Here is a 26763-nt window from a genome sequence, read left to right on the forward strand (position 1 = left end):
TATCTTCTTTCTCTTCACTCCCACCCAATCTCTCTCCGTCTCACACGCACAAAACACACACACACACACAGGAGGGAGTCCACTTTTGTGAGCGGGAAGAGACAGCCAAACAACAGGGTGAGTTTGGGGTCGAACAACAAAAGAAACGGCACAAAAAAGAGAGATTAGTTGAAAAGGAGGCAAAGTAAAAAAACACGTCGCTGTGCAACGTCAGCGGAAGAAATGTCGACGTTACATCAATGTTAGTGAGTCACAAACATCATGTACAATTTCAAGGCTTCAAAACATCCTGACAAAAGCAGGAAATGGCAGCAGAAGTGTTTCTGAAGAAGGTTATTGACTGAACAGTTATGAAAAGAGTTGGAGTTGTATCGTCATTCACTGATCGACTTCCTCGAATGCTCTGTTTGGCTGTTATTACTTTGTGCCATGTCGCGTTGGGAGTGAGGTCATTAATAGGGTCAATTGAAAGTCAATTTGAGAGTTTCTAGCGACACAAAGTGAAGATGTAATGTAGAGAATATTAATATCCAGAAGAGCTGTCTCGAAAAGGTCAACTCTGTCCTCTGCATAAATCCCACAAGAATGTGAGTGAGACATCAGTTTATGGGCTCTTGGGATTTTCTGCATATCTGGAGGATTTTTCTCAAATCAGTTCCAATATTACAGTATTTACTTGTGCTTTAAAGGTGACATATTATGCTACAGGTTCATATTTGTATTCTATGCCTCTACTGTGACATGTTTCCATGCTTTAATGTTTAATAGGTCTTTATTTTTCTCATACTGCCTGTGCTGCAGCACCTCTTTTCACCCTCTGTCTGAAACCAGAGCCCAGTCTGCTCTGATTGGTCAACGGCATCACGTACAATGTGTTGGATCGCTGGCAGATAGAAGCTCCCAGACAGGAAATCTCCATTAGCAGTGAGTGGCAGAGCGAGATAACATACAGTTGGTACATACAATAGAAGTGCGAGTGTTATGTAGAGATGTCACGATGTTACAGTAAGTAAACAAAGGAGATACACAATGGCAAACAGCGCTTGTCATGTGAAGGTAGCTTTAGAACTGTGATAAAAGTCCATTTTAAATAGTGTGTGAAAGCCCTGTACTGTATTTATAAGTGTGGTAGCGGTGAAGGACCACTTTACCAGCGTTTTTTTTTTTAGCAGTCCCTGATCTTTCCCCACTGTTAAAGCCTGCCGTGACTCAGCCAGGGACCAATATGACAAATTACCGCACAGCAGGGGGCTGACTGATGATAAAGTTGTGCACTGCATTTAAATAAGCTTTCCTGCAAGCTGAACATGCTGGATATTAAAGTCTCTAAATCTTCAAAGCATCTCATTTCTAACTGTAAGAATAGTATGAATTGTTAACATAGGAGCTTAAATGGTAATAGCTTACATCCACATGAATTTGGCTAATTTAAAAGTCACAGAGCTACATTTAGCTTGAGTAATATGTTTCTTTTTTTTAAACAGACATTTTCTGAGGAGTTTGTGATCAGTAAGCTATAGTAACCACTACTTATAGAGGTTATACAAAAATAAAAAAGCCTTATAAAACATCATACTGGGAGGGTTGTCAAAATCTTTTCTTTTTTTTGCAATAAAAGATCATCCTATTAGCATTTAAGAAATATTGTAAACCTACACTTTAGTCCTTAGAGCCAATCTCTACAAGCTGTACAACCCGTATGGAAAGTGTTCATCTTCAAAGTGAAAATGTTCTATTCAAGAAAAAACATTTGGACATTTTAACACGACGTTTTCTTTCCTCTTATATTGAAGTGCCAGAGGGGAGCCTATGCATGGATGCACTGAGTGGCCTAAAAACGGCATCAGAGGTTGTGTGATGTGACCTCCCCAGACAGTATGCAAACAGATGTTGCTGGTCGGGCAGCGTCCATCTGACAAGAGGAGAGGAGAGATAAACAGCACATACCTGCAGAAAGTCAGATTAGCTTAAAGTGGACCTATCATGCTATATTTGAATAATATAGTGTAGGACCATACCTATATAAGGCATATTTATACTTTTTTTTTTTCAAAATACCAAACAGATCATGCATTTTAGCCATGCCTCATTTCGCTCAATTTGACCATTTCTAGCTCTGTTTTAGCAAGGGCTGATTCTGTGAGAACAGCACCATCTACAGGCCTGGCATATGTACTACAGCGTCTCCAGCGCTTTCGAACGGCAATGGCCGTGGCTGTCTCCTCCTGATTGGTGGAGTTGGCCCAATAGCCGTAGCGCCACTGTCCTGACGTCAGGACAGTGTTCAAATCTGGATCAGTTTTTATCAGATCCGTTGCAGCCCCTTTTTTAGAGATTTGGGTATGGAGGAAAATAGAGAGGGTTGTGTTTTCTGACACTTGGTGAGTTCCCTGGAACACCGGGGACACATATTCATGTATAAAAGACGTACAAAAGTGCATTTTGCATGATAGGCCCCCTTTAAACCTTCATATTGGCAGTGTTGGTAATTTAGTCAACCAGAATATAAAAAGGCCTTGGTTTTTCCCCCCGAATCTTTGTCAAGATTCTGACTCCTATCTAATGATAACCTCTCAGAAGGATTTCAACACAAGCTGAGTTCCCTCCTGCTTCTATTCTGGTCTCAATACTCAATTCACACACCACAACAAGGGGAAACAATATATGTCACTGTGAGTGACAGTGCTGCCTTCAAAAGGCACAACTCAAAATGAAAGATATAGCCAACAATTCTTCATTTTTATCCTCAGGCTCATGAATAGAGACCTCTTTGTTGGAATCCACGGGTGGTACTAATGCTTTATAAAAGGGGAGTGAAAAGAATAAGAGCAGCGATGCTTTTCAGATTGAGACGGAGCCTTCTGGAAACAGTCATATATGCTAATGCTGCCAGCGGATCATGCTCCTAATGAGGTCCAAATGAACAATTTGCTGATTGGATTGAAGCTGCAAAAATAGCTGTCAATCAGGAGATAAGAGGGGAGAGAAGAGAGGAAAGCTGAGAAGAAATGCAGGGAAAATGAAACTAGATGACTGACAAAGTGATAAAATACCTGTGTAGACAGTCCAACACACACAAGGGGTTTCAGGGAAGCGAGAAAGTACCTAGGAGGGTGTGTGCTCGCATGTTCAAGCGTTGGCGTATTTACCTTTTTGTGTGCGAGTGCATCTGTCCGTGCACAAATACACAGTCTGCCCATTATGCAATTGGAGTAAGTGCCACCGGAGCATTACAGTCCATTTAGGTTTCAAACAGTGAGACAGCACTTGGCACTTCATTTAGCCACACAAGCGTGTAACAGCATCCAGCTCACACTCCCAGAGCACCGCCAAAAAAGAAAAAAACAAACACCCTGTTCCTGAGAGTTTCAAAGTGCAGCTGGGAACGGGCTCTGTGCGCAGGGAGGCTCCAAGGTGGGAATTCTCCATTAGCAGTGAGCCGCAGAGCGAGTACACATACGTGGTGTTGGTACAGACCTGCATTCAAATCCGGTTCTCAAACATTAATCTGATGATTGTTGACGTCATGCAAATTGATCACTCTCAGTCTCAGACATCCAATAGCAAACACACAAGAAAGCCTTCCTTTCATTACTGTTATTATTAATACTATTAATGTTCAAAAAGATCTTTACTTTTCTCATACTGCCGGTGCTGCAGCACCTCTTTTCACCCTCTGTCTAAAACCAGAGCCCAGTCTAGGGCCTCTTACATTTCCTTAAACATATACAGTAACTCCATCTAATATCTCAATCTGTCATATACAAAGTGCATCCTTGACACAAAGGGATTTTTGTCAGTGCTGTAATTGAGAAAGGGTTCAAAGTATGAGCACATCTACTGTATTTTACCTTCTTGTGACCACTTATTATGTTTTTCTGTGCTCGTTCCAGCAGAAAATTACTCATTGTTCGTTTAAATGGCAGCTGACCTTCCGTTACTCCTGAGAAACACACCTACAAGGGCAGCGGGAACACTGAAATACAGGACTAAAATAGAGATTTGTCCCCCATAAAGTTTCAAGCACACATACACACCCACACACACACCCCTTTCTCCCCCTTGACAGTACTCCCCTCCTCCCCTTTGTGTGAGTCTAATGAAGGCAGAGTGCGTGGGCGAGCATTTACGCCATGCCTGGTTGCACGCGGTCACCCCTCCTGAGCAACATACATACAAAAACACATAGACACATACGAGACACACACACTCACACACACACACACTATCCAGTCTGAGCCCTGTGTACTTGACTTCAGGTCGCCCATCTGCCAATCTCTGTCTCTCCACCTTTCACTTTCTTTCTCTCACATGCAAATGTTCACTTTTCCATCTGATTCGCTCACACCGAGGGATCATTATCTTGGGCATAATGCAGACACGGAGTCATGATGTGGTTATCATCACGACAGGGCACCGCACACTCAGCGTGCCTCTTATTGAAAGGATTAAAACCCCCATCTCTCACAGTGTGTGTTAAATGAACGTGTGATCGCTGACCTACCCTCCTTTGATGTAGTCCAGGAAGGTGACTTCAATGTCCAGCAGGAAAGACAGCAGCGTTACCTGTAAGAGATAGAGCCACAATGAGCTATTAGCCAATGATTATCACTAACCAACTGGATCTACTGTAGTAAGGTATAGTATTTAAACTCCAGCACATGTATCAAGAAAAATTATGATCTACGATTGTGGAATATTTACTCACCGTTCCAGAGTTGAGGTATTTTTTCTTCCTTCCTTTCTTCTTCAGATTTATCACCTAAAATTAGACAAGATGTGATTGATGAGATTACATGCTGTGACGGTAACCTTTATCATTCATGTATTCCACAATAGCTGGCTGTTTAACTGCAAAATGCTCCACTATCATCAAAAGCTAGCAACTTTGCATGCCGCTTTTACACTGAAAAAGACACATAAAATGGAAACCATAACAATGAGCTGAAAGACGCTAAAATGGTATGTTGGGGTGACAGGAACTAGAAGCGTTGGTTGATAATTATCTGTGGGTTTGTCACAACAAACATTGCTAATATTAAAAAAGGACTACAAAAGTTGAACATACTACTGTTCAAATTGTACTAAAACCAATCACAAAATGCCAAACATTATTCCTGCCTTAGCTAAAATCTTACACAGGATAGTTTGTATTCTTCTGCACGTAGGGTGGTGCGTCGTCATGAATATGTAACAGGACACAAAGTGAGTCAACCTTCATTGGATACAACTCCTACACTTCTAAACAAGCTTTACTTGTACTTAAAGAACATGTTTTTTTGAACAGATAACAAAAGTGGGCTTCAGTTAATTCAGTCATGCTGCGACACAAGATCATTAAAGCACAAATATGCTGGGCAGAAACTCGCTTTTAATCCCAAACATTATATCAGTTTTATGGTCTTATTAAAACGTGCCAAGGTTAAATCGAAAGAGAGACCCTCTTGAAAACCACATACGAATGTGTGGATTTATGCATTTCTCCTTGGTTCACATTGAAATAACACAAGGACACGTTTGCCTCTGGAGGTGAGGTGCAATGATTGAAACGGGTTTGCACCACAAAACACACACACACACACACACACACACACACACACACACACACACACACACACACACACACACACACACACACACACACACACACACACACACACACACACACACACACACACACACACACACACACACACACACACACACACACACACACACACACACACACACACACACACACACACACACACACACACACACACACACACACACCACACACACACACACACACACACACACACACACACACACACACACACACACACACACACACACACCTCATAGACGTTGAACTGGCTCTGCCCTCTGGATAGTTCTCTGTAGCTGGTGCTGAACTCCCCGATAAAGTCATGACTTTTTTGAGACACAAAGAAAGAACAGAATACATATTTAAGAAACAAATACAACTGTTTGACAATATACACTATTTAATTATCCAAGGTAGTACACACGATATTACGATATTGGAATTTGTCGCATAGAGAATAGATAAATAACAGAGTCCAGACTCATCATTAAAAAGTTAATCTGTGACGATCCTGCTTCCTTACCTACTGAAAACACTGCTGTTAATTAAGTGGGACTTGGATTAGCCTTGCTGTACACAGGAAGATAACGTGTGTTGAATGTCAATGTAATCAAGATAAAAGGTAATAAGATAATGAATTGCTGGGTATTTAATGGTGATTGGGTATTGAGGTCAGATTTGTATCTGTACAATAACATGGTATGTTCACAATCTTGTAACCAAACTCAATAGCAATATGAAAATTGGCTGGAATTAATAAATTGGTCTCCTATTAGGTTACATTTTTGACAGATGAATTGTCATATTTGTTTCTTTGTTGCTGATACTAAAAAATATATTTTTTGCGTTAGTAATCAACAAAAAATAGCAGATTTAACAAAGAAAATGTTCTGAAAATAATTCAACGATAATAATAAAATAATAATACAATATATTCAATATTAAAGACTTAAAATAACTTGATAATCAATAGTTATATTATGTAATCTTTTTAATTTATATAATTGTTTTATTCCATTAAATTTTGTATTAGCTATTTTTCTTTAACTTCATAAGATTCTATAAATATTTTGTCACGAAAAGTATTATGATATATGATCCCAGGCTGCGATCCAAGGGTAGTGAAATAGCTAAATTGCTAAAATAACAATAGAAATAGGCATTAAAAGAGAGGGAATACCTGCCATCTCTGTCCCAGTCGTACACCTCGACCTTGATTGTTCTGTTGGGAGAGGAAGAAAATGAGAATCAGATAAAAAGACAGATTTGTTTTATTTTTCTGAATTTTGACTGTATTGTGGATTCTCCTGGTGTGCTTCCTCATTGTAACACAGGTAAAAGAACAGGGTTGCTTGACATTTACGATAAAAAAGGCAACATTTCAAGTGAAAAATGACTTACTATACTCAAATTTGCAGTGATAAAGGTCTATATTCTATCCTTTTACGCAACACAATTATAAAATATAGATGCACTTGATCGGGAAAATGTTCAGTTATTTTGTCATTGTTGTCATGGAGGCGTAAGGAGATCCATTATGCAGCTTATCTTTATTCCAACACACTGTGTACCTGTCACTGTATTTATCTCTGGTAATGTGCTCTGCTCATTTCCAAACACATCTATTTCTGCATCCCATAAAAAAGCAAACAGAAGAGTCTGCAGGAGGCAGATATGCTGCCATATCAATCCATCGACCAATATCTTCACCAAGAGGATAATTTCTCTGCTTTCAAAAGCAGGAGCGCAGTACGTGGGGGACAAAAGAACCGACACGGAATTAAAACAGACAGGAGCAAAGGGCTCTCTGTGGCAGAAAATGAAGAGGAGTGAGCACGGGGAGGAGAAAACGGTGTAAAGATGACACCAAACTGACATAAAATAAATACAGGAGTGACATCATGTACTGCTCGTTCTTTCTCAGCCAATTAGGTTTGTCTTTCTGACAGCGGGAACTCCATATATGTCAATCTTTACTGTATAAAAGTTTGCGAGCAGACAGTAACATTTCATGAATCTTTTAAGACTTTTCCACAGCTTTAGAGCTTTCTAGAACACATCAAATACCTGAGCCAAAAAAACAACCACTTCTACATACTCCTCGTCTTCCGATATGAGAAGAAAGTGGACATAAAAATCATCATTAAAGCGATGCTAAGGAAAGGAGGCAATACATGTGAGGAGGAGAGGGAACTGGCTGAGTGATTGTGATGGGCACTCCGGGGATGAAAGCGTCTCCTGGTTGGCTTAACACTCTCTCCTCCAGAGAATCGTGTGTGTGTGTACTTGTGCGCGTGTGCATGTGCGTGTGCGTGTGTGTGTGTGTCAGAGTTCCCGTTAGAATATTTTTTTGCCGGTCAACATGTCCGTTAAAGTTGAAATCTTCCGGACAAAATGAGATAAGTGCCGGTCAAAGGTCTTCTTTGTTATTTATTGAGCTTTAAAACAAATTGATATGATTCGATATTAAACAAACTAATTATAGTAGATTAACTACATTATTCAAAAGTGTACAGTAATTTACAAAAACGCGGGAATAATAAACGGAGCGCTCTCTCCTTCTCCTGACAGCCCGTCAGTATCATGCAGCTCGCGGATCCAGTAATGAGTGACCCGACAGTAAAACTAAACATATCTATAACTAGTTTAGGTAGTTTGAGAGGTAATTAAAATAGCTACGTGTGATGTTCTAACCTGAAGTGTGTTTTGCTCTGCTCGCCGCTGCAGGGGATCATGCAGAGCTGCGTGTCGACTCGTCAGCAGCAGCCGATCTCTCTCTCCCGTCAGATTAGACTTTACTCGCGTTTATGTCCATATCGATCAGATCTAGCTAGTTCTAGCTAATGATATGACTACCTGCTTGTTAAAAGACACCTGAACAATAAGCGTCGCTATGCAACCGGGTGAGGCCGCAAAGTATAGCGCAGCATTATGCATTTGTTTACATGCCCACCGGAACCCCGAGGCATTACCAACAGATCAACGCACAATCAACCATTATGTATCTAATACCTAATATATATATATCATTCCAATAACTTGTATATAGACTCATACTGCACTATTCCACATCATAACTTTATTTCATTTTTATAACTATTATTATTTTTGTATTGCTCTTGCTCTTATTGTTATGTTATGTTATTATGTTGCATTGTTGGAGAAGCCTGTGACATAAGATTTTCAACTGCATAATTACTCTGTAGCTATGTCAGATTGACAATAAAGAACCTTGAACCCTTGAACCTTGAACCCATACAGGACATCTCTTTCTCCACATTAAGTGTTAGACATTAGAATGGACTATTCTTGTCTATCACATACTCTTTTGTCTGTCACATACTATTCTTGTCTGTCACATAAGTGGCGCAACTGATGCGGTATTGCGCTAAGGGAAAATTATTTTGACCGGACATTTTGACCGGAGAGATTTAGATTTGCCGGTCTTCAGCATATTTTACCGGTCATTGTCCGGTAATTACCGGCTAACGGGAACTCTGGTGTGTGTGTGTGTGGAGTGGCTGTTTACTGGGCGTGTCTCATTAAGGCAGCGAGTGTTATGCCACATCTCTGTTGAAAAACATCCCCCTCGCTCTGAGCTTTGACGAGGTGACAGGAAATTGACAATGACTTCAATTGTGGGTCTCATTGTACGTGTGTGTGTGTGTGTGTGTGTGTGTGTGTGTGTGTGTGTGTGTGTGTGTGTGTGTGTGTGTGTGTGTGTGTGTGTGTGTGTGTGTGTGTGTGTGTGTGTGTGTGTGTGTGTGTGTGTGTGTGTGTGTGTGTGTGTGTGCGTGCATGTGAGCACCTATCTGCAGAGACACTGTTCTGTATTGTTTGCCAGCTTGAGCTTCTTCTTATCTCTTTTCCCAGGCTGCACACAGACAGATTCAATATGTGTGTGTGTGTGTGTGTGTGTGTGTGTGTGCGTGCGTGCGTGCGTGCGTGTGTGTGTGGACTGTAAGAAGTGCAGTCCAGTGTGACTCTCCTGAATCCCACATTGATAAGACTTAACTCCTCTGATAAGCTTATTGGAGCAAACTTCAGATCAATGCTGCTGTCTGCTAGCTAAGCTAAACCCTATTGTCTGCTTCTGTAAACCTTTCAGTACACAGCTGCAGTCACTCACACTGGAGATAGACGCAAACACATGACTCGCATGAGAAAGATATACTGTTACCTATATATTTGTTTTGTGTCTAGGACTTCTCCTGAGAGTAAACCCTGAAAATAAAAGGGCTATAGATAGCAATACAAAGTAAGAGTTGAAATGAAAAAGAAGAGGGAACATAAAAATGAAAACAACATTTTTAACAGGTCGATATGTTTTGCAGCTTTCTCCACTGATTGCCTTTATTTGTCATTTGTATGTTTTTATCAGTCAGACAGATAAAACTCCTATTACATGAGCACCTATCAGTCATTTCCTAGCATGCTCCTACACATCTTCATATTGCAAGACACAAGTTCACAAAAAAGGTCACCAGAAAATAACGTTACTTGCCTCCAAATAATGATTTATTCCCTTAAATGCATCATCTAGAGAATAAATCTCACCTCGGCATTGACTTGGATAGTAAACAAGACCAAATTACACATCCATGCTTCGTTTTCCAGGGAATATTACAAATAATAAACATTTATTCTATGCCAAATCTCCATTTTCCTCCTGCTGAAATTGCCAAATATAACAACATATTGACCTTTCAGACGAACCCAGCTTCATGCATTTTTCATTCAAACTGGATTTTCAATGTATAAGAGAAAGAGCCACTGTGTTATGCTGTGTGTATACACTGGAGGACCATCCATCATTATCTCGCATGAGATTTTCAGTAAATAACTCCATGATTCAGGGGATTGTCCGGGGTGGTTGTTTTCTATTTAAGTTGCCGTAATAGCTTGGTATATATATATATATACAGTATATATAGAAAAAGGACTCACCTGTCGTGATCCCCATTGCAAAGAGCCCGGACGGGGATTTTAAAGGCCTGCCACACTGGGTTCAACGTATTCTTGATCACCTCTGTCTTGTGGCAGATGGTAAACCTGGAGAAAGAAAAAGAGAGAAATTGACATGTGTTGGTAGAGAGAGGGGAATAGAAGAAGGCAGTGGAGTTAAAGAGGAGACTTTCTGCAAACTGAGAGTAGACGTGAAGGATTGTGGAAGCTGGACTTCACACACATGCACAGAAATACACACACAAACACACACTGCAAAGAGGGGATTTCTGTTCTGTTGGCTAGCAGGTGGACTCGGTATCTTCTCCACTCAGAGCACAAGGTCTTATCTGACTTGTCACACACTGCAGGGTGGAAAAGAGAGCCCACAGACACACACATTTAGAATCTATGTGAACATACAGCACTGCACTCTAACGCCTCCTGCTTCCACACACACTCACATTGGTGTGTTCCACATGTAATTCACCCACATGCTTTAAACAGGCAGCATAGCTTTTAATCTGAGCGGCGAATCGATAAAACCAATTTCCTTTGGGTGCAAAGGACGGATTAAACTAAACATGAAAGGGGAGAAGGACCGATGGAGGGAGAGTGACGGAGGAAGGGTGGGGGGGGGGGAACTCACGTGCCGTCCTCGTTGCTCCTGTAGAAAACCAGGAAGGGGTCGGACTTGCCGAAGAAATCTTTTTTGTCCAACTTGTTCCCGCAGAACTGCATCATCACTGATTCCTGATGAGGAAATCAACACAGAAAACTAAATAAAATCCATATGTAAAGAATATGGCTTAGACATTGTACACACACATTTCCGACTGATGTGACTTTTCAATGCTGGAGAATGTCTTTATTATTATATTTCCTTTCCCACTGATAATTATACAATATATACAAATGCTTTTTTTATTATTATTGTTGACTTAAAACAATGTGTGTTTTTGTTTTGAAATGGTGCCCCAAAAATGATATTATTATATATGCTGGGGCCAAAAAAATAGTTTAAATAAGATGAAAAATAAGTAAGGCTAAATTAAAACACAAAAGGGACAACATTCATTATTTTTAAATGAGTTTTATCAACTGTCGGCAGGCAAAATTGATAAATAAAAAAAACAGCTTTTGTTAAAGCAAAGGAAAAGCTAAACTTGTATCTAAAATGTATTTAAATTATTTTACTTAAAGTGGACCTATCATGCTATATTTGAATAATATAGTGTAGGACTATAAAGGCATATTTGAAAAATGTTAGCTCTGTTTTTGCAAGGGCTGATTCAGTGAGAACAGCACCATCTACAGGCCTGGCATATGTACTACAGCGTCTCCAGCGCTTTCTAATGGGAATGGCCGTGGCTGTCTCCTCCTGATTGGTGGAGTTGGCCCAATAGCCGTAGCGCCACCGTCCTGACGTCAGGAAAGTGTTCAAATCTGGATCAGTTTTTATCAGATCCGTTGCAGCCCCTTTTTTAGAGATTTGGGTATGGAGGAAAATAGAGAGGGTTGTGTTTTCTGACACTTGGTGAGTTCCCTGGAACACTGGGGACACATATTCATGTATAAAAGACGTACAAAAGTGCATTTTGCATGATAGGTCCCCTTTAAACTATTATTTATTGATGTATTCCATGATATATTGTTAAATATCTGATTTGTATTTCTCTATGTGGAAACTAAACACATGAAATCCCCAGCAGTTTATATGCGTCCTCACCCTGCAGTTGTTCAGCTCCTCGGCTTTCACGATGATGGTCCCGCATTTCTTCCCTTGAATGCCCCTGAACACAACACGAGAACAGGTTAAGGGTTAACATGTCACCAACACATGGGGGGTGTATTTGGCAGGACAAGGTTTTTTACTCTGCTTTCCTCTGCACTCGACTACGAGGTCAAGTCGCCTTTGTGAGATTATCTCAACTTGACCGTGTCTCATTGCTTTGTTTGTTTACTCAGAGATGTTACATACTGCCACTGAGGCGTGTTGCCTAGATAGATTTGTCAGATTTGTACCGGTTTCCACAAAACATGTATTACTGCTGTTTCTGCTTTGTCAATATAGACCTCACATTGGCTGTTAAGTATATGGATTCAGCTGTCGATGGGTTGGACTTAAATCTAAATGAGGCATGATGAATGTTACTGGAAAGGTTTGCTTTATGAACACACCGCTGTTTAGACTCTGGTCAGGAATAAACCTCATGGAAAGTTTTACAACATAGTAGAGCCTCACAACATTTACGGAATACAAAATGTACACTGTTGAGCATGAGGTGTGTGTGTGTGTGTGTGTGTGTGTGTGTGTGTGTGTGTGTGTGTGTGTGTGTGTGTGTGTGTGTGTGTGTGTGTGTGTGTGTGTGTGTGTGTGTGATTGGGCAGTTGCAGCTGTGGTCTTTAGATACACTTCCTCTAAAACTGCAAATGTTTACTTCAGTCTGTTAGGGAATAGTCAAAGATGGATTGTTTATCTTCTTAGATGTAACCCCTTCTCTTTAATTGAATATTTCACGTAGAAAGTGACCATTTATACCACAAATCCTTGAAGAACGCTTCGTATTTCTTGCATGCCTCCACGGAGAACAAAGCTATTTTGCATTTGTCAAACACGGAACTAATTTGCAAGAATTAATCAAGACTTTTCTCAGTTTTTCGATTATTGTGCATGTCGGAGGCATGGGAGAACAATTAAGAATTCAAGGTAACACAGGGCGGATGTACAAAAACTCATTATAGGGTACTTATCTTGGTAATAAAACTGAGATATAATATAATAACTTTAATACAGTCCTCATACCAGAACCAGAGCCAGAGAAGTATTTAAAGAAACATATTCAGAGCAGAAGAATACAACTTGACCCGACATTTGAGAGGTTTTGCACTCTGACAAAGGGCCTGTCGTGTGATGATCTCCACTCTCAGAGACCCACCTGGCACAAATCCACTCAGGCAGTCATTCAGACAGCACAGAATTGGGGTTGAGGACTTCTTCCTGAATTTAAAGCAAGTCTGTTTTTACTCAAGCACAATATATAAGTGGAAAGTGCTTTTGAAATGGCAGACTTGAGGTAATGCTTTGCATTCACCTTGTAAAGGTGATGCCCTTTTTTACTCGGAGATCTGGAGATGGGAAAGTAAAATAGCCTCTTGAAGGAAGAGACTTTCTCTATGTCTTTCCTCATTTCCATTTATCAGACAGCACACACAGGTGGGGTCAGAGTATGGATATGCATCATGTGTGTAAAATGAGTAAGATATATTCAGAGGAAGACTGAGTAGGACTAATTAAGATTTGGAGAACCTGTGAGGCGGATCTTAATGTCCTGCCTAAAGCAGCAAATGCCAGGAAATCGATATAGTAATAATATATATATATATATATTTTTTGTAGTAGAATAATTCCATGTAATGATAAATCATAAGTTGAAGGAGAGATTTGCCTGCACTGCGGTTGATGTTATGTGAAATATTTTAGGATCATCTCAAAACATATTTACAATGGAGATAGGAGTACTCATGTGCATAAGCCAAATAAAAACAACTAACCGCTTCTAGTTCTGTAACATTAATGGCGCCCAGAAGTATGAATTGAAATATATATATGTCTTATTTTTCGTGTGACCTCTTTAATATAGCCATAGAAACAATAGGGATCCATCCCCCCTTCGAAAAAAGCTTACTGTCACATCCACTGCACATGGATAACAATGAACAACATAAAAGTCAAATTAAATCAAAGTTATAGTGAAAAAAAGGTGGCTAAAAATATCTAAAAAGAGCTTGACTCTCAACCTACTTGATTATCCATTTCAAACATTAAACGACACCCAGGTTCTAGCTCTTTACCTTTTACACCAAATGATCTCATTTGCCTGCTCTCCCGTTATGGCAGTGTTATATATCATTTAAAGTGTAAATACTAGTTAACACAGCGTTATGTCTTAACAAGTATGGAATAGACACAAAAAGCTATAGCTATATATATATTTTAAAGGGCCCATGTCATGGCCATTTCCACTGATCATAATTACATTGTTGAGGTATACTAAAATAGATTTATACTGTGCAATTTTCCAAACTCACATTGGTTTCGCATACAGCATCTCTGTCAAGCATGTGTATTCAGCAGTATTCACTTTCTCCACTAAACGACTCGTTGGAGCTCTTGCCCCCCCCTCCCTGTGAGCCTAGTGTGCTCCGATTGGTCAGCTCGGCCACTCGTTCTGATTAGTCAACCACCAGAGAGGCTGCGCCCATGTCAGTGCTTTTCCCGGCTGCTCTCAGCGTAACATCAGTCTTATCATGGCGTCGGTACAGCGGTATATTTTATATACATATATATTTTTAACTGTTGTTATAGAAGAGTGTGACGGCCTCAGGGCCTTTGTCTTACGGTGGGGTGGAGCTGAAGAGGGTAATCAGCGCGATCACGGACACCTCCGTAGCCGGTGCTATTAATCCCAGCGGCCCGGAGTCTCTCTCCAAAGCGGCTGCAGAAGGACGAACTGAGCGACCCTCTCCCCTCGACCACCTGTCTCTGCATTTACTACAATAAATGTGCCGTGGTTTTGTAAACTCGTGTATGTCTCCTTGTCTTTCCGTTGTGGCCTACGAGCTACTCTCATAACAAAGAGTAAGTTATTTTTACCCGTTATAAACTACTACTGTTTGATGAGAAATCAAATCATGGTTTGCTATATATGAATTCAGGGAAGAAAGGATAGGCCTACTAAGTATTTCCATTAAACTTTATTTTTAGAAATGTACAAAATGAACATAAATATACATATATACACGGTATATCATCCATTCCTCCTCCTCGCATCTTGCCTGCGCACAGTCGGTGCGGTGCCTTTTAGCACCCTCAGTAGTAGTAGAATCCCTTCCCCGTCATGGATTGTCCGCCAGGATCTGGCTGGACGAAATCAAATGCAAATCACAAAATATTAGAGAAACTTAGTTGTTTTAGATTCGTTAGTAGTAGTTGTGTAATGAACAGCTTGCCTGCTAATATGCTAACCTAGCTTTGTTTACCTTGGTAGCTAACACGATATGAACGTTAGCTTGGAGGAAAGGCAACTATAATGCAGTGTAATAAAACTACTATGAACAAAAGCTAGTGGTTCATATTAGGCTAGCAATAACGTGTTTATAATTGCAATCGTATACGGGTATTCTGCTACGTTCGGTCATACAATGTAACTTGCATGAATACATTGTTTTGCGCTAGCATACAGCTAGCCTCGTTAGCTACATGCAGTATATGTACGGTCACAATGTACGGTAAATCACAGTACAGTATACTGTATGAGTATTCCGTGTGTGTGACTGCAGACATTCTCCTGCCATGACAAACATGTAAGGCCATCTGCTGACATTGTAGTTGATATATTAAAACGCTAGCAACGTAGCATCACAAAAATGTTTTTCTGACCGAAACTAGCTCTAGCTCCGTGTGTTAGATCGCTACGCCAGCTATAATGTAATTACGTTTCGCGACTGACCGGCAAATCACCCGGAGTATACTGTCAATAGGTATTTTGTGTGTGAATGCAGACATTCTCCTGCTATGAGATACATGTATGCAAGGCCATCTGCTGATATTAGAGTTGATATATGGAAACTCTAGCAACTTAGTTAGCACTGTGTCAATGGCTTAGCAGTCCAACACAGTTTACACATTTAAACAGTCTTGTTTGATAAATACACAAATAACAATGCAAACTTACAGGTTGTATACCCAGATCTTCCCCTGCTCCAAACGGTCCAAACAAGCTGTGCATATCCGGCCTCAAACTGGGCAATGTTTTGGAAGCTTTCGTCTGTGAAATGCCGGTTCTTCGAACCTCTGGAGGAGGAACACGACGCTGCTGGTGTGGCCATAGCTCTTCGGGATTGGTCCATTTCGTTCCGGGTACCGCATGACATCAGGCGGTACCCGGAACTAAATGGAAGACTCAAATGGGCAGTGACGTATCTCCAACGAGGCGTTTTGGGGAGGTATTTTCTGTGTTAGAGTTTTACTCGCTACAGGGTGTACTTTGAGGGTTTTGACTCTGCACACCGTTTACATGCATAAAAACCTTCATAACACACAAGGGGACGGGTAATAACCGGAAAAGCATGACATGGGAGCTTTAAGTAATACATGTTTTGTGGAATGTTTTGCTGCGTGGGTGTAACAGCTATATAAGATGCAGATGTCACCAGCGTGTATCAGAACTAAATATCATGTAATGTTAAAACAGAAAAAGGCGCAGCTCATGTTATAGACATTTACTTTGTTATGCTTTTTAACACCTATATACTGAAACATTTTTGTTCTACCTGTGATCAGAGTGAAGCAGTGATTTTGTTTAATAAAGAATTTTCGAAGATTTTGATTTTACTTGCCTAACACAGACTGCTGAAGCCTCAAATTATTTTCAAGTAAAGTTTTGAACCAAAGTGCAGTTTGCAGTTTGCTAACCTTTGTCAACGTGCAGGCATGTTGTTTGAAGAAGCAGAAAACAAGCAGCTCATACAACTTGTATTGCTTCTCACCCTTTCAGTCTCAATCATGTCATCTCACTGCAACAATATGCAGGGAGAAACAGTTAAAAGTCACACACACACACACACACACCCGACATCCGTCAAGCGCCCAGAATCTGGGTCGCCATGACAACTCTGCCGGTTTCGGGCCCCCCACTGTGAGATACCGAATGGGATTCCTCTGCTCGTTATTTCCTCCGATGCTTGTTCTCTTTGCTCTATTTTTTTCTCCAAAAGGTGGTTATTAATCTGTCTGCGAGATCGGCCTCAAAATGATGCGTGGGCTTCAGGATTGCATAGTTACTGGAGGAATTATGTATAGTTTTGCCTTACATACACAGACACAGTATGTTGTAAAGACAAGAAGGACTGTGCAAAGCTCAAATATGAATAAAATATAGTTGAAACGCCTTTATAAACTGTGCGCTGCTATTTATGTGAATGTGTAAACTGCCTCTGAGAAAATGTGTTTTCCCCTAAAAAGACACATGATGACAACTTATGAGTAATAGCAGTAACATTGTTGTGCGAGTATTGTTGTCATTTAAAAAACAAACAAGCACTGGTACTATTTGTTACAAGAGAGAGGATCATCCTAGATGCGAGAAAAAGCCAGACAATTTTTTTTTAACTGTTATATCTCTATTTTTGGTGGACTCAATGTGTGTTTTGAATCAAAACTAAACTTTAAAAAATGCTCATCATCCAAAAATGTCATCATCCTCACATTAAAGTAAAAATGTTTTCCTCTTTTACACAAAAAGAAAAGGCACTTCAAAGATGAAAAGTGCTTCAGGAATATCTGTGTGTGTGTGTGTGCGTGTGTGCGTGTGTGTGTGTGTGTGTGTGTGTGTGTGTGTGTGTGTGTGTGTGTGTGTGTGTGTGTGTGTGTGTGTGTGTGTGTGTGTGTGTGTGTGAGAGAGAGAGGACACACTGTGAATCCTCTAATCAAGGCACATGGATTTGCAATCAGCGTCTGGCAAGAGACGGGTAATTAAGTCTAGGCCACTTCTCGGCTACAGCGTTAACACACACACACACACACACACACACACACACAAGCACACACAAGCGCGCACACACACACGCACACGCACGCACCCAAATTCAGACAGACACACACTTGCGTCAACTTCATTATATCCCCAATGACCGGGGGTAATACCTGAATGAGATATCAATTATAATGATAGGAACATGAGAGTTCATATACTCTTGGTCATGCTGCGACACAATCACACACACACACTTTTTCCCCTAAAAGGAAACTCATAACCATAATTCTCTCAAACAAAAGGAAACATTCACATAAAATCCATGTCTCCCCACTAAGAGGCAGAAAGAGCGTTTCATTGTACGTCCTTTACAAATCAATACAATCAGGCTTGTATTCACAGCTATCGGCCTTTGTTGGTGTTGGCGTTCTTGGATCACTTGGCTAAATTGTAGCCCACTTAGCTCTGTCTGCAGTTCACCGGGGCTTCTCTCTGACCCTGTGAACACGGAGGATTGTTGGGGGGAACAAAGGAGGGTGGCGAGTGTGAGAGGAAGTATCGAGAAGAATAGATAATAAAAAAAGAGTGGTGGAAACTAAATCTCAACCTGAACACCAGCATCAGTACTGCAAGAGGATGATAATAATCTCTCTCTTAGGTGGTATTCACTAAACCCGATTACTGTAATGCAAATCTAACCAAAAGTGTGTCAGGGTAACACTTTTGTGCAATGAAAAGGCCCAGAGGAATGTATAAGATTCAACATGCAGCATACTACATTTATGTTTATCTTTTACTTTAGTTAGAAGAGCTAAGTAGTTTGAATAACATTAGCTCAAATCAAGGTAAAAAACACATTTCATTAGTCAACTTCAAAATTGAGAGGTCCACATTGTCTTTGCAAGTTAACGGGAGTTTGACATTTTAGGAAATATAGATATTTGCATTTTTTGCCGATAGTTGAGAGATGAGAAAAAGTATATCAGTGTCTGAATACCAAATATGAAGCTACAGCGAACATCCAGTTAGCTTAGCTTAGCTTAGCATAAAGACTGGATACAGGCTAAACAGCTAGTTTGATTTTGTAAAATCATACTATAATGATATTGTGTGGCACATACACTCGTATACTTAATAATTGATGGTCACTCACTGACATTTCTGCATATTTTATTATTATTCCAAACCAGTCATTACCTATATAATTCACGATTGAATTAAAATATTGAAATTATATTGAAACAACTATTAGATATATAATACTATATGAAGGCGTGTGGGGCAGTGGATAGAGCGTTGGTGTTCGGATCAGGGGAGCACAGGTTCAAACCCCACCGCAGTCAGCATGTCGTTGTGTCCCTGAGACACTTCACCCCAAATTGCTCCTGTGGGGATTGCCCACAGTATTGAGTATGTAAGTCGCTTTGGATAAAAGCGTCTAACAAGTAACATGTAATGTAATGTAATATGAGACTTGCAAAGAAATGCAATTAAGAAGTTTTATGATACTATACTTTATAAGTAATTGTATAATTTTTTACATTGGGCAGATGATTATTTTAAAACGTTATGAATATTTATGACAGCTAAAGGCTACTTCTAATGCATTATAAATATGATTTGCATTATAGATTTCAGATATGATAGGCTTGTCATTGTTTTAAATACTGTTGCTGGTGGGTGACACACACACACACACACACACACACACACACACACACACACACACACACACACACACACACACACACACACACACACACACACACACACACACACACACACACACACACACACACACACACACACACACACACACACACACACACACACACACACACACACACACACACACACACACACACACACACACACACACACACACACACACACACACACACACACACACACACACACACACACACACACACACACACACACACACACACACACACACACACACACACACACACGAGTTTGATTGAACAATGTAATTAGCTGTAATTAGCACTCATTACAATTGTTAAAGATCCCCCCTGTCGTGTCAGGCTGCAGGTGTGTGTCTGACAAAGTCAAACACACACCCACACACACATATACATACAGACACAACCTCGGCAAGACAATGATTGCAACAGCTGTGGCCTCTGTACGTTTGTATTTAATAAATGTTGACAGGGGTTCTGCTTCTGCACCGAATCACACATTTCTTTAAAAACCGGGGCTATAAATGGTCTATATGACACCTGTTTTATACATCCATCCATCCATTATCTGTAACTGCTTATACAGGGTGGAACAGTGCTTGAGCTGAGTCTAGCTGATCTGTTGCTATCGTGGGCCTATCTTTTTTGAAGGCCTACCTGGAAAGTAAGTATCTGAAGGGCTCCCTTGACAAAAAGTCAAAATCTTTCCTTTGGTTTTGGGAATTTTGCAAAAAATAAGATCTGTTACTGTTAGCAGCAATCTCCACATAGAAACAACACTTTTCTAATAGCTGAAGCGTAAATGCAATCGACAAACCACATGCGTCAACTCCGCTAAGCTAAAGTCGGCTAATGTTCAGTGTGATGATGTTAAGTAGCCTCGTTGAGCCATTTGTTAGCAACCGCTGTTTTAAAGACCCATAAAAGTTTCACACGTTCACCAGTTGGGTGCATACTGGCATATTCTATGTCGTAAAACAAATCGTGTAAATATCGTAGGCTTGTATACATCAACCAAAAACTAATTCAGAAGAACTTTGAATTTGAGATGTAGGAGCTAAGTGCTAAGATGCTAATTCACTTCCGGGTTTAGGACTCATTCCTGTAACACTATATTATCAAATGACTACAAGAACGTGTGTGTGTGTGTGTGTGTGTGTGTGTGTGTGTGTGTGTGTGTGTGTGTGTGTGTGTGTGTGTGTGTGTGTGTGTGTGTGTGTGTGTGTGTGTGTGTGTGTGTGTGTGTGTGTGTGTGTGTGTGTGTGTGTGTGTGTGTGTGTGTGTGTGCGTGCGCGCGTGCGTGCGTGTGTGTGTGTGTGTGCGTGCGCGCGTGTGTGTTTCCATCAGTGGGGCTTAAGGGCGGAAAACATCGTTTTGCACTTTGGAGGGGCCCATGGTGCACATACATGGACGGACAGGTCTCTCTCTTTCTTTCTTTCTTTCACTGTGAGTGAGTAACCTTCCGCTGCGATCACCATGGCGATTGCTGCTCAAGTGCATAAAGGGATGTGGGGAAATCGCATAACATTGTATTTGTGTTCATACTAAGTACAACATAAAATCACGTATATGGTGCGTCACACTACATCGGGATTTTATAAACAATTGCCAGGATGTTTACTAGATTAGTAAGAGTTTTTAAATACGATATATAAGCTCGCACACACACATACACAGTACACACACAGTGAAGGTATGCCAGCTTGGCTGTTATTTCCCCTGACACCAGCCTTTTAAGATCTCAAGGCTCATGAACGCTTCAAATGAAAAAGCAAATTGGATAAAAAAGACGCAATAAAGAAGCCACTATGGGCTATAAAAGAGCAGCCTCATGGATAGAAGTAGATAATGATGCATTCTAATTAGTGCTCCAAAAGAAGCAGGCTATACTGTTGATATCCATCAAGGTATTTTAATAGTAACTGTAACTGTAACTAATACCTTTTGCTTGTTTGCTTATAAATCAAAGACAAAGGCTGCGGGCTCATTTAGGCGAGTATGTTCTGCCTTCTCTTTTTCTTCAACTTTAAATAACTTCATGTACCGAGAACTATTTGTATCAAACAGAAGAAACACATGCCCACACCCACACACAGATGCAGTGATCTTTATGTGTTACATGCAGGCTGGCTAACAAGTCTGATCACCATCGCTTTAATGAGCCTGAAATGTTTGAATGTGTATCAATACCCGAGTGTGTTTTTGTGTGCATGAGTGTGTTCATTAAAAAACTAGAGGCATATACTTTTCCTTAGCTTATTGCTTGAGTAACTCCAATTAACAAACAGCGGATATTCTGCTCTAGAGCAAATAGTTTGGGGACAAAGTCACTTTCACGCTGGTTGTACTGTAAGAAGTCCCTGTTATTAATTTACTCTATAGAGAGCTAGGTGGATTTACAGTAACACAACTTACTGTCATTCAACAAACTTCTAAGAGAATGAATGCAAACTGATTTAAAGTACTTCATACTTCATCAGAAGGATTGATTCTCTCAAAAAACCTAACTAATAGGGGGAAATACATCAGCTCTGAAATATTGGCAAACTCCCAGCTATGGGCACAAATACTCACCCAAGAGGTTTTTCCGAGCGACTCCCCAGTGATCCAACCACTTCTCCCAGAGTGCAGTAGGCCTGGCCCAGAAAATCCTGCGGAGTAAGAGAAAGAAAGAGAGTTTTAAAAAAGTGTTTTTGTTATTCAGACAAAGCTAGGTCAGATCTGCTAAGGCTGGTCGGATCTCCAAGATCAGTCCAATCAAGGCAATTTGTGTCAGCTATATAGAGCTATAATATGCTGATCTGACACTTGGTTTCACATCTGTTATCACACATATTTATTTACACATTTAATCACAGCAATGCTATAAACATCGAATGAACCTGTTCATTTATGGCACTTGTACCTCATTTATGTGCAATCGTTTAATTTCAGCTCAGTGTTAGTTTTAGTTTTCTGTCGTCTATGGTATTCCATTGTCAAGCATGTGCATTGGATTGATTTGTGTAACCTCTGCAGCTGTAGATCAAGGGCTAAACACTTGAGATTGAACATCCCTACACAGGACATGACATAAACAAATAAACACATTTAATTATATTTATAAAAAAGACACAGCCATAAACTCATAAAGAATACCCTTATCGCTGGTCTCTACAGTGCAACCACACAGCCATTTCAAATAGCTCCATGTTCCCCCACTGACAGATAATACTGCCAAATAGATTGAGTCTTCCTCCCACCAGCCCTCACACCTGCGCCCTATCCGCTGCGTTCCTGGCAAATTAAACTGCCATCACATACTGAATTTATTCCGCTGATGCTGACTGAAAGGAGGACACATGAAAGAAGAGATCACTCCTCGAAACTTAATTTATTCGCATGAAGAATTGGCAACCATCGCAATCTGCTTGCTCAGTGAGACTTCAAAATGAAAGTATGAAACACAGCTACTGTACACACACACACACACACACACACACACACACACACACTTCACATCCCTCTAAAAGCTATTAAAGAAACATGCTGTTGCTAGCCACATTTCACCAAGGGGCACAGTGCTGAGGCTGTTTGTCATTATTGGACAGCATGTCTAATATGTGACAGAATGGCTCCAGGCAGCGCTAACATAATGGATTACTCGCTCCATTGATTAGTCTCTTCTGTTATTATGTGGCTATATCTATCCATCTACCAAGCTTACCTGTTTATCTCAAGTATCATGTGACATGTCAAAACTGGACTTTTAAAGGTCACCTATTATGCAAAATCCACTTTTTCACGTCTTTTGTACATAAACATGTGTCCCCTCTGTGTAAAGAGATTCTGAATGCTTCAGGAAAAAAGATTTGCTGACTTTTTCTCATGATCCATTTATATAAAAACCTGTCTGAAAATGAGCTGATCAGATTTTGGGCACTTTATGATGTCATAATGATTTGTTGGCTTGTGTAACCATTAGCCAATAACCAACCAAGGTAACACCCCCCCCCACCTTATCACCTGAATCTCCTCCTAGAGCACCATTGTGTTCTTTTTAACACTAGAACCGCCAGAGGTCGCTGTATACCTAAAACCGCCAACGGGTCAAATTTACCCGCTTTTGATTTTCAAGGTACAATGTTCTTTTATTTATCATTCAGAACAGTGAGTTTTGATCGCACAGGGATGAAACTTATACCAATAGAATCTGTGGACTCTCAGCTTTTCATATGATATAGTTTGTGCAGAAAGCATGAAGTATAAAATATTGCTACCAGTGCTGAATTAAATGCTTGGTGTTAGACTTGTGTTTTGTTTAGGTACAAATCTCTCTATCTCTCTCTCTATCTATCTATAACTATCTATCGATCTATCTGTAATGTTCTATAATTGCCTACATAAACAGACGACGCGGACTACTTCTCTCATTCCGAGTGTCCATCTTTATTCAACTGGCACGTAACCTGCACACATGCATTACGTCATCAACGTGAGCTCAGTCATCCAAGATCTCTCTCTCTCTCTGTCTCTCTCTCTCTAAGGAGACTGCAGTAGACAAAAGGCGTTGTAAATATACATGTATATATATATATATATATATATATGTATAAATGGCTATTTCTTTGGCGATTTTTTCAATCTGACTTCATATTGACAATTTTTAACAACAGAGGGTGCTACATAACACACTTTCAGGAAAAGTCACGGACTGGGAGACTATAATATTTGATTGAAAAAAAGTTACATACAATCAAAAAACAGCTGCGGGTAAAATTGACCTGTTGGCGGTTCTAGTGTTAACCAAATATCTCTCAGAGGGGTGTGGGGAGTGGCTCCTTATATTCATCTAAAGTAAATGACAGAGAATCAGCACTTTTGAAACAGGGCTGAAACAGAGGGGATTATGGGATGCTACAATGATCTGTTTGGTGTTTGGAGCCAAACACTTCAGAGACATGGTTTGTATATATCTGAGACCTATAATATATTGATGAAAAACAGTATAATAGGGGACCTTTAAGTTAAACTAGCAATACCACAGTGTAGACATTCTCGATTACATGTAGAAGTCTTGTTTTCTGAGTGTTACTTAAGCTAAAGTACAAAATAATTAGCATCAAAATAAATGTATCAAAACATAAAATACTGCAGAATGGCCATTTTCTGAATAATATATATTGTTACAATTGATTATATTTGATAATCCATTACTGTGTAAATCATTTTAATTATGCAGCTTGAAAAGGTGGAGCTAGATTTGATGATACTGGCAGGTATATTTATCAATCATAGAACATCATAATGAATTAGTCGAGGAATCTTTGTTATTGAAAACATGAACATGCAAAGTGATGTTTGAAATATTTGCCATGTTAGTGTACCGACAAGTGTAGTAGCATAAAGTAGCATAAAATGGAAATAGCTCAAATATAGTGCTTAGAGGTTACTTTGCAACACTGTTTGTTTTTGCTACAATAAGTCATGCAATAACATTGTAAAAGTGGTTTTGATTTTATGTTCTACTGTAGTGTAGTAGAAGCTTTGCAGTAAAGTCACATATCACCTAGCAACAAGGGCTGTTATCCACAGAGTGAGACTATGGATCTGTGTGAATGTGGAGCTAAAGCGATGTCCAGACATTAACCAGTTCAAGAGGAAATACAGAGAAATTATTTTCTCGAGGTACAGAGATGGGGAAGGTGTTTGACTATGTGTATGTGAATATGTGTATATGTGTGAGTATGTAGGTGTGTATATGTATAATGTGCATATATGTATATATCTGTATGTATGTGTGTATGTACATATGTATGTATATATGACATATGTATGTATATATGTCAATCAACAGGTAAAGCAGATAATAATAATAACAATAATAATTAATAATAATGATAATTATTGCAGATTATAGATTATAAATAAATCATTTAGGGACAATGGGGTGAGATTAAATAAATTATACTTCTTCTCACTCCTTTTCGAACACTAGATGTGGGACTGTTTATGTTGCTAATCCTGTTGTTGTTGGAAATGTCATTTTTTGTTTTGATTTCTCTTACATGACTATGCACTGCAACATTTGTTTTGTTTTGTAATTATTTATTTTACTTGTTCGAAATAAAATGTATCAATCAATCAATCAATCAATCAATCAATCAATCAAGGTCCATCGGATAATTGTCTTTGTGAAACTATTGGCTGAATTACTTATGGATCTCTTTATTTTTCTCATACTGCATAATGTGCTGCAGCACCTCTTTTCAGCCTCTGTCTGAAACCAGAGCCCAGTCTGCTCTGATTGGTTAGCTGGCCGGCTCTGTTGTGATTGGTCAACCTCTTAGAGATGTCCCAACCCATAGCCTATAAAATCTGTTGGAACGCTAGCCAATAAAAGCGTGAGTGTTTCGTAGTGATGTCTTTATGCTGCGGAAGTAAACAAAGGAGTCCAATCGAGGCGTTTCAGGAGGAAAGGGAATATACTGAAGCTTGATTCTTTTCATCCATGTTCAGTAGCCATTAACAACAACGATGGAAACACTTACAAACCCTTTATAAAAAGGTGACTTATTCAAAGCTGGTTATCAGAGTATTTACAGATTTTTTGATTTGCATTTTCAAATTAATCAAAAAAGATCAGCCTTACTTCTTAACCATCTGCATACAGATATATAAATAAGTGTTATCTCATCAACAGGACATGTTTCTCTCTCCCCCACTATGGACCTGGCCCTCTATATTCCACACTCGTTCTCACTCTGTTCCCAGGTGTGCCTGCAGCCAACAGCTCCCATGTTAAAACACCATCTAATGGATTGGCGCTCCCCCCCCCCACAACCCCCCCTACCCTCCAACCCCAAGCCAGTCACATGCCTGTCTCTTCGTGTAGGAGATTATTGATTACAAGAAAGGGAGGCAAGGCTGGAGGGAAATGGGAAATGTAGAGATCAAGAAAGAGAGAAAGTGTGAGCTGGCAATGAAATAAAAAAAGGTGACACAGTGA

At 39.9% G+C, this 26763-nt stretch overlaps 1 protein-coding gene across 1 annotated transcript in view; it reads right to left on the bottom strand.

The window, feature by feature from the left end:
* The window catches only part of LOC117483172 (copine-8), a 74936-nt gene that overhangs the window by 17868 nt on the left and 30305 nt on the right, over nucleotides 1-26763 (bottom strand). Inside the window, exons 6-13 of the mRNA XM_034131384.1 lie at nucleotides 22350-22426; nucleotides 12261-12324; nucleotides 11181-11284; nucleotides 10535-10639; nucleotides 6768-6809; nucleotides 5838-5913; nucleotides 4709-4762; nucleotides 4505-4566 (exon numbers count right to left, since the gene is read on the bottom strand). Coding sequence (XP_033987275.1) covers nucleotides 4505-4566; nucleotides 4709-4762; nucleotides 5838-5913; nucleotides 6768-6809; nucleotides 10535-10639; nucleotides 11181-11284; nucleotides 12261-12324; nucleotides 22350-22426 — 584 coding nt within the window. The remainder of the gene's footprint in view (nucleotides 1-4504; nucleotides 4567-4708; nucleotides 4763-5837; nucleotides 5914-6767; nucleotides 6810-10534; nucleotides 10640-11180; nucleotides 11285-12260; nucleotides 12325-22349; nucleotides 22427-26763) is intronic.

Source organism: Trematomus bernacchii, unplaced genomic scaffold (assembly GCF_902827165.1).
Source record: "Trematomus bernacchii unplaced genomic scaffold, fTreBer1.1, whole genome shotgun sequence".
Lineage (NCBI taxonomy): Eukaryota > Metazoa > Chordata > Actinopteri > Perciformes > Nototheniidae > Trematomus > Trematomus bernacchii.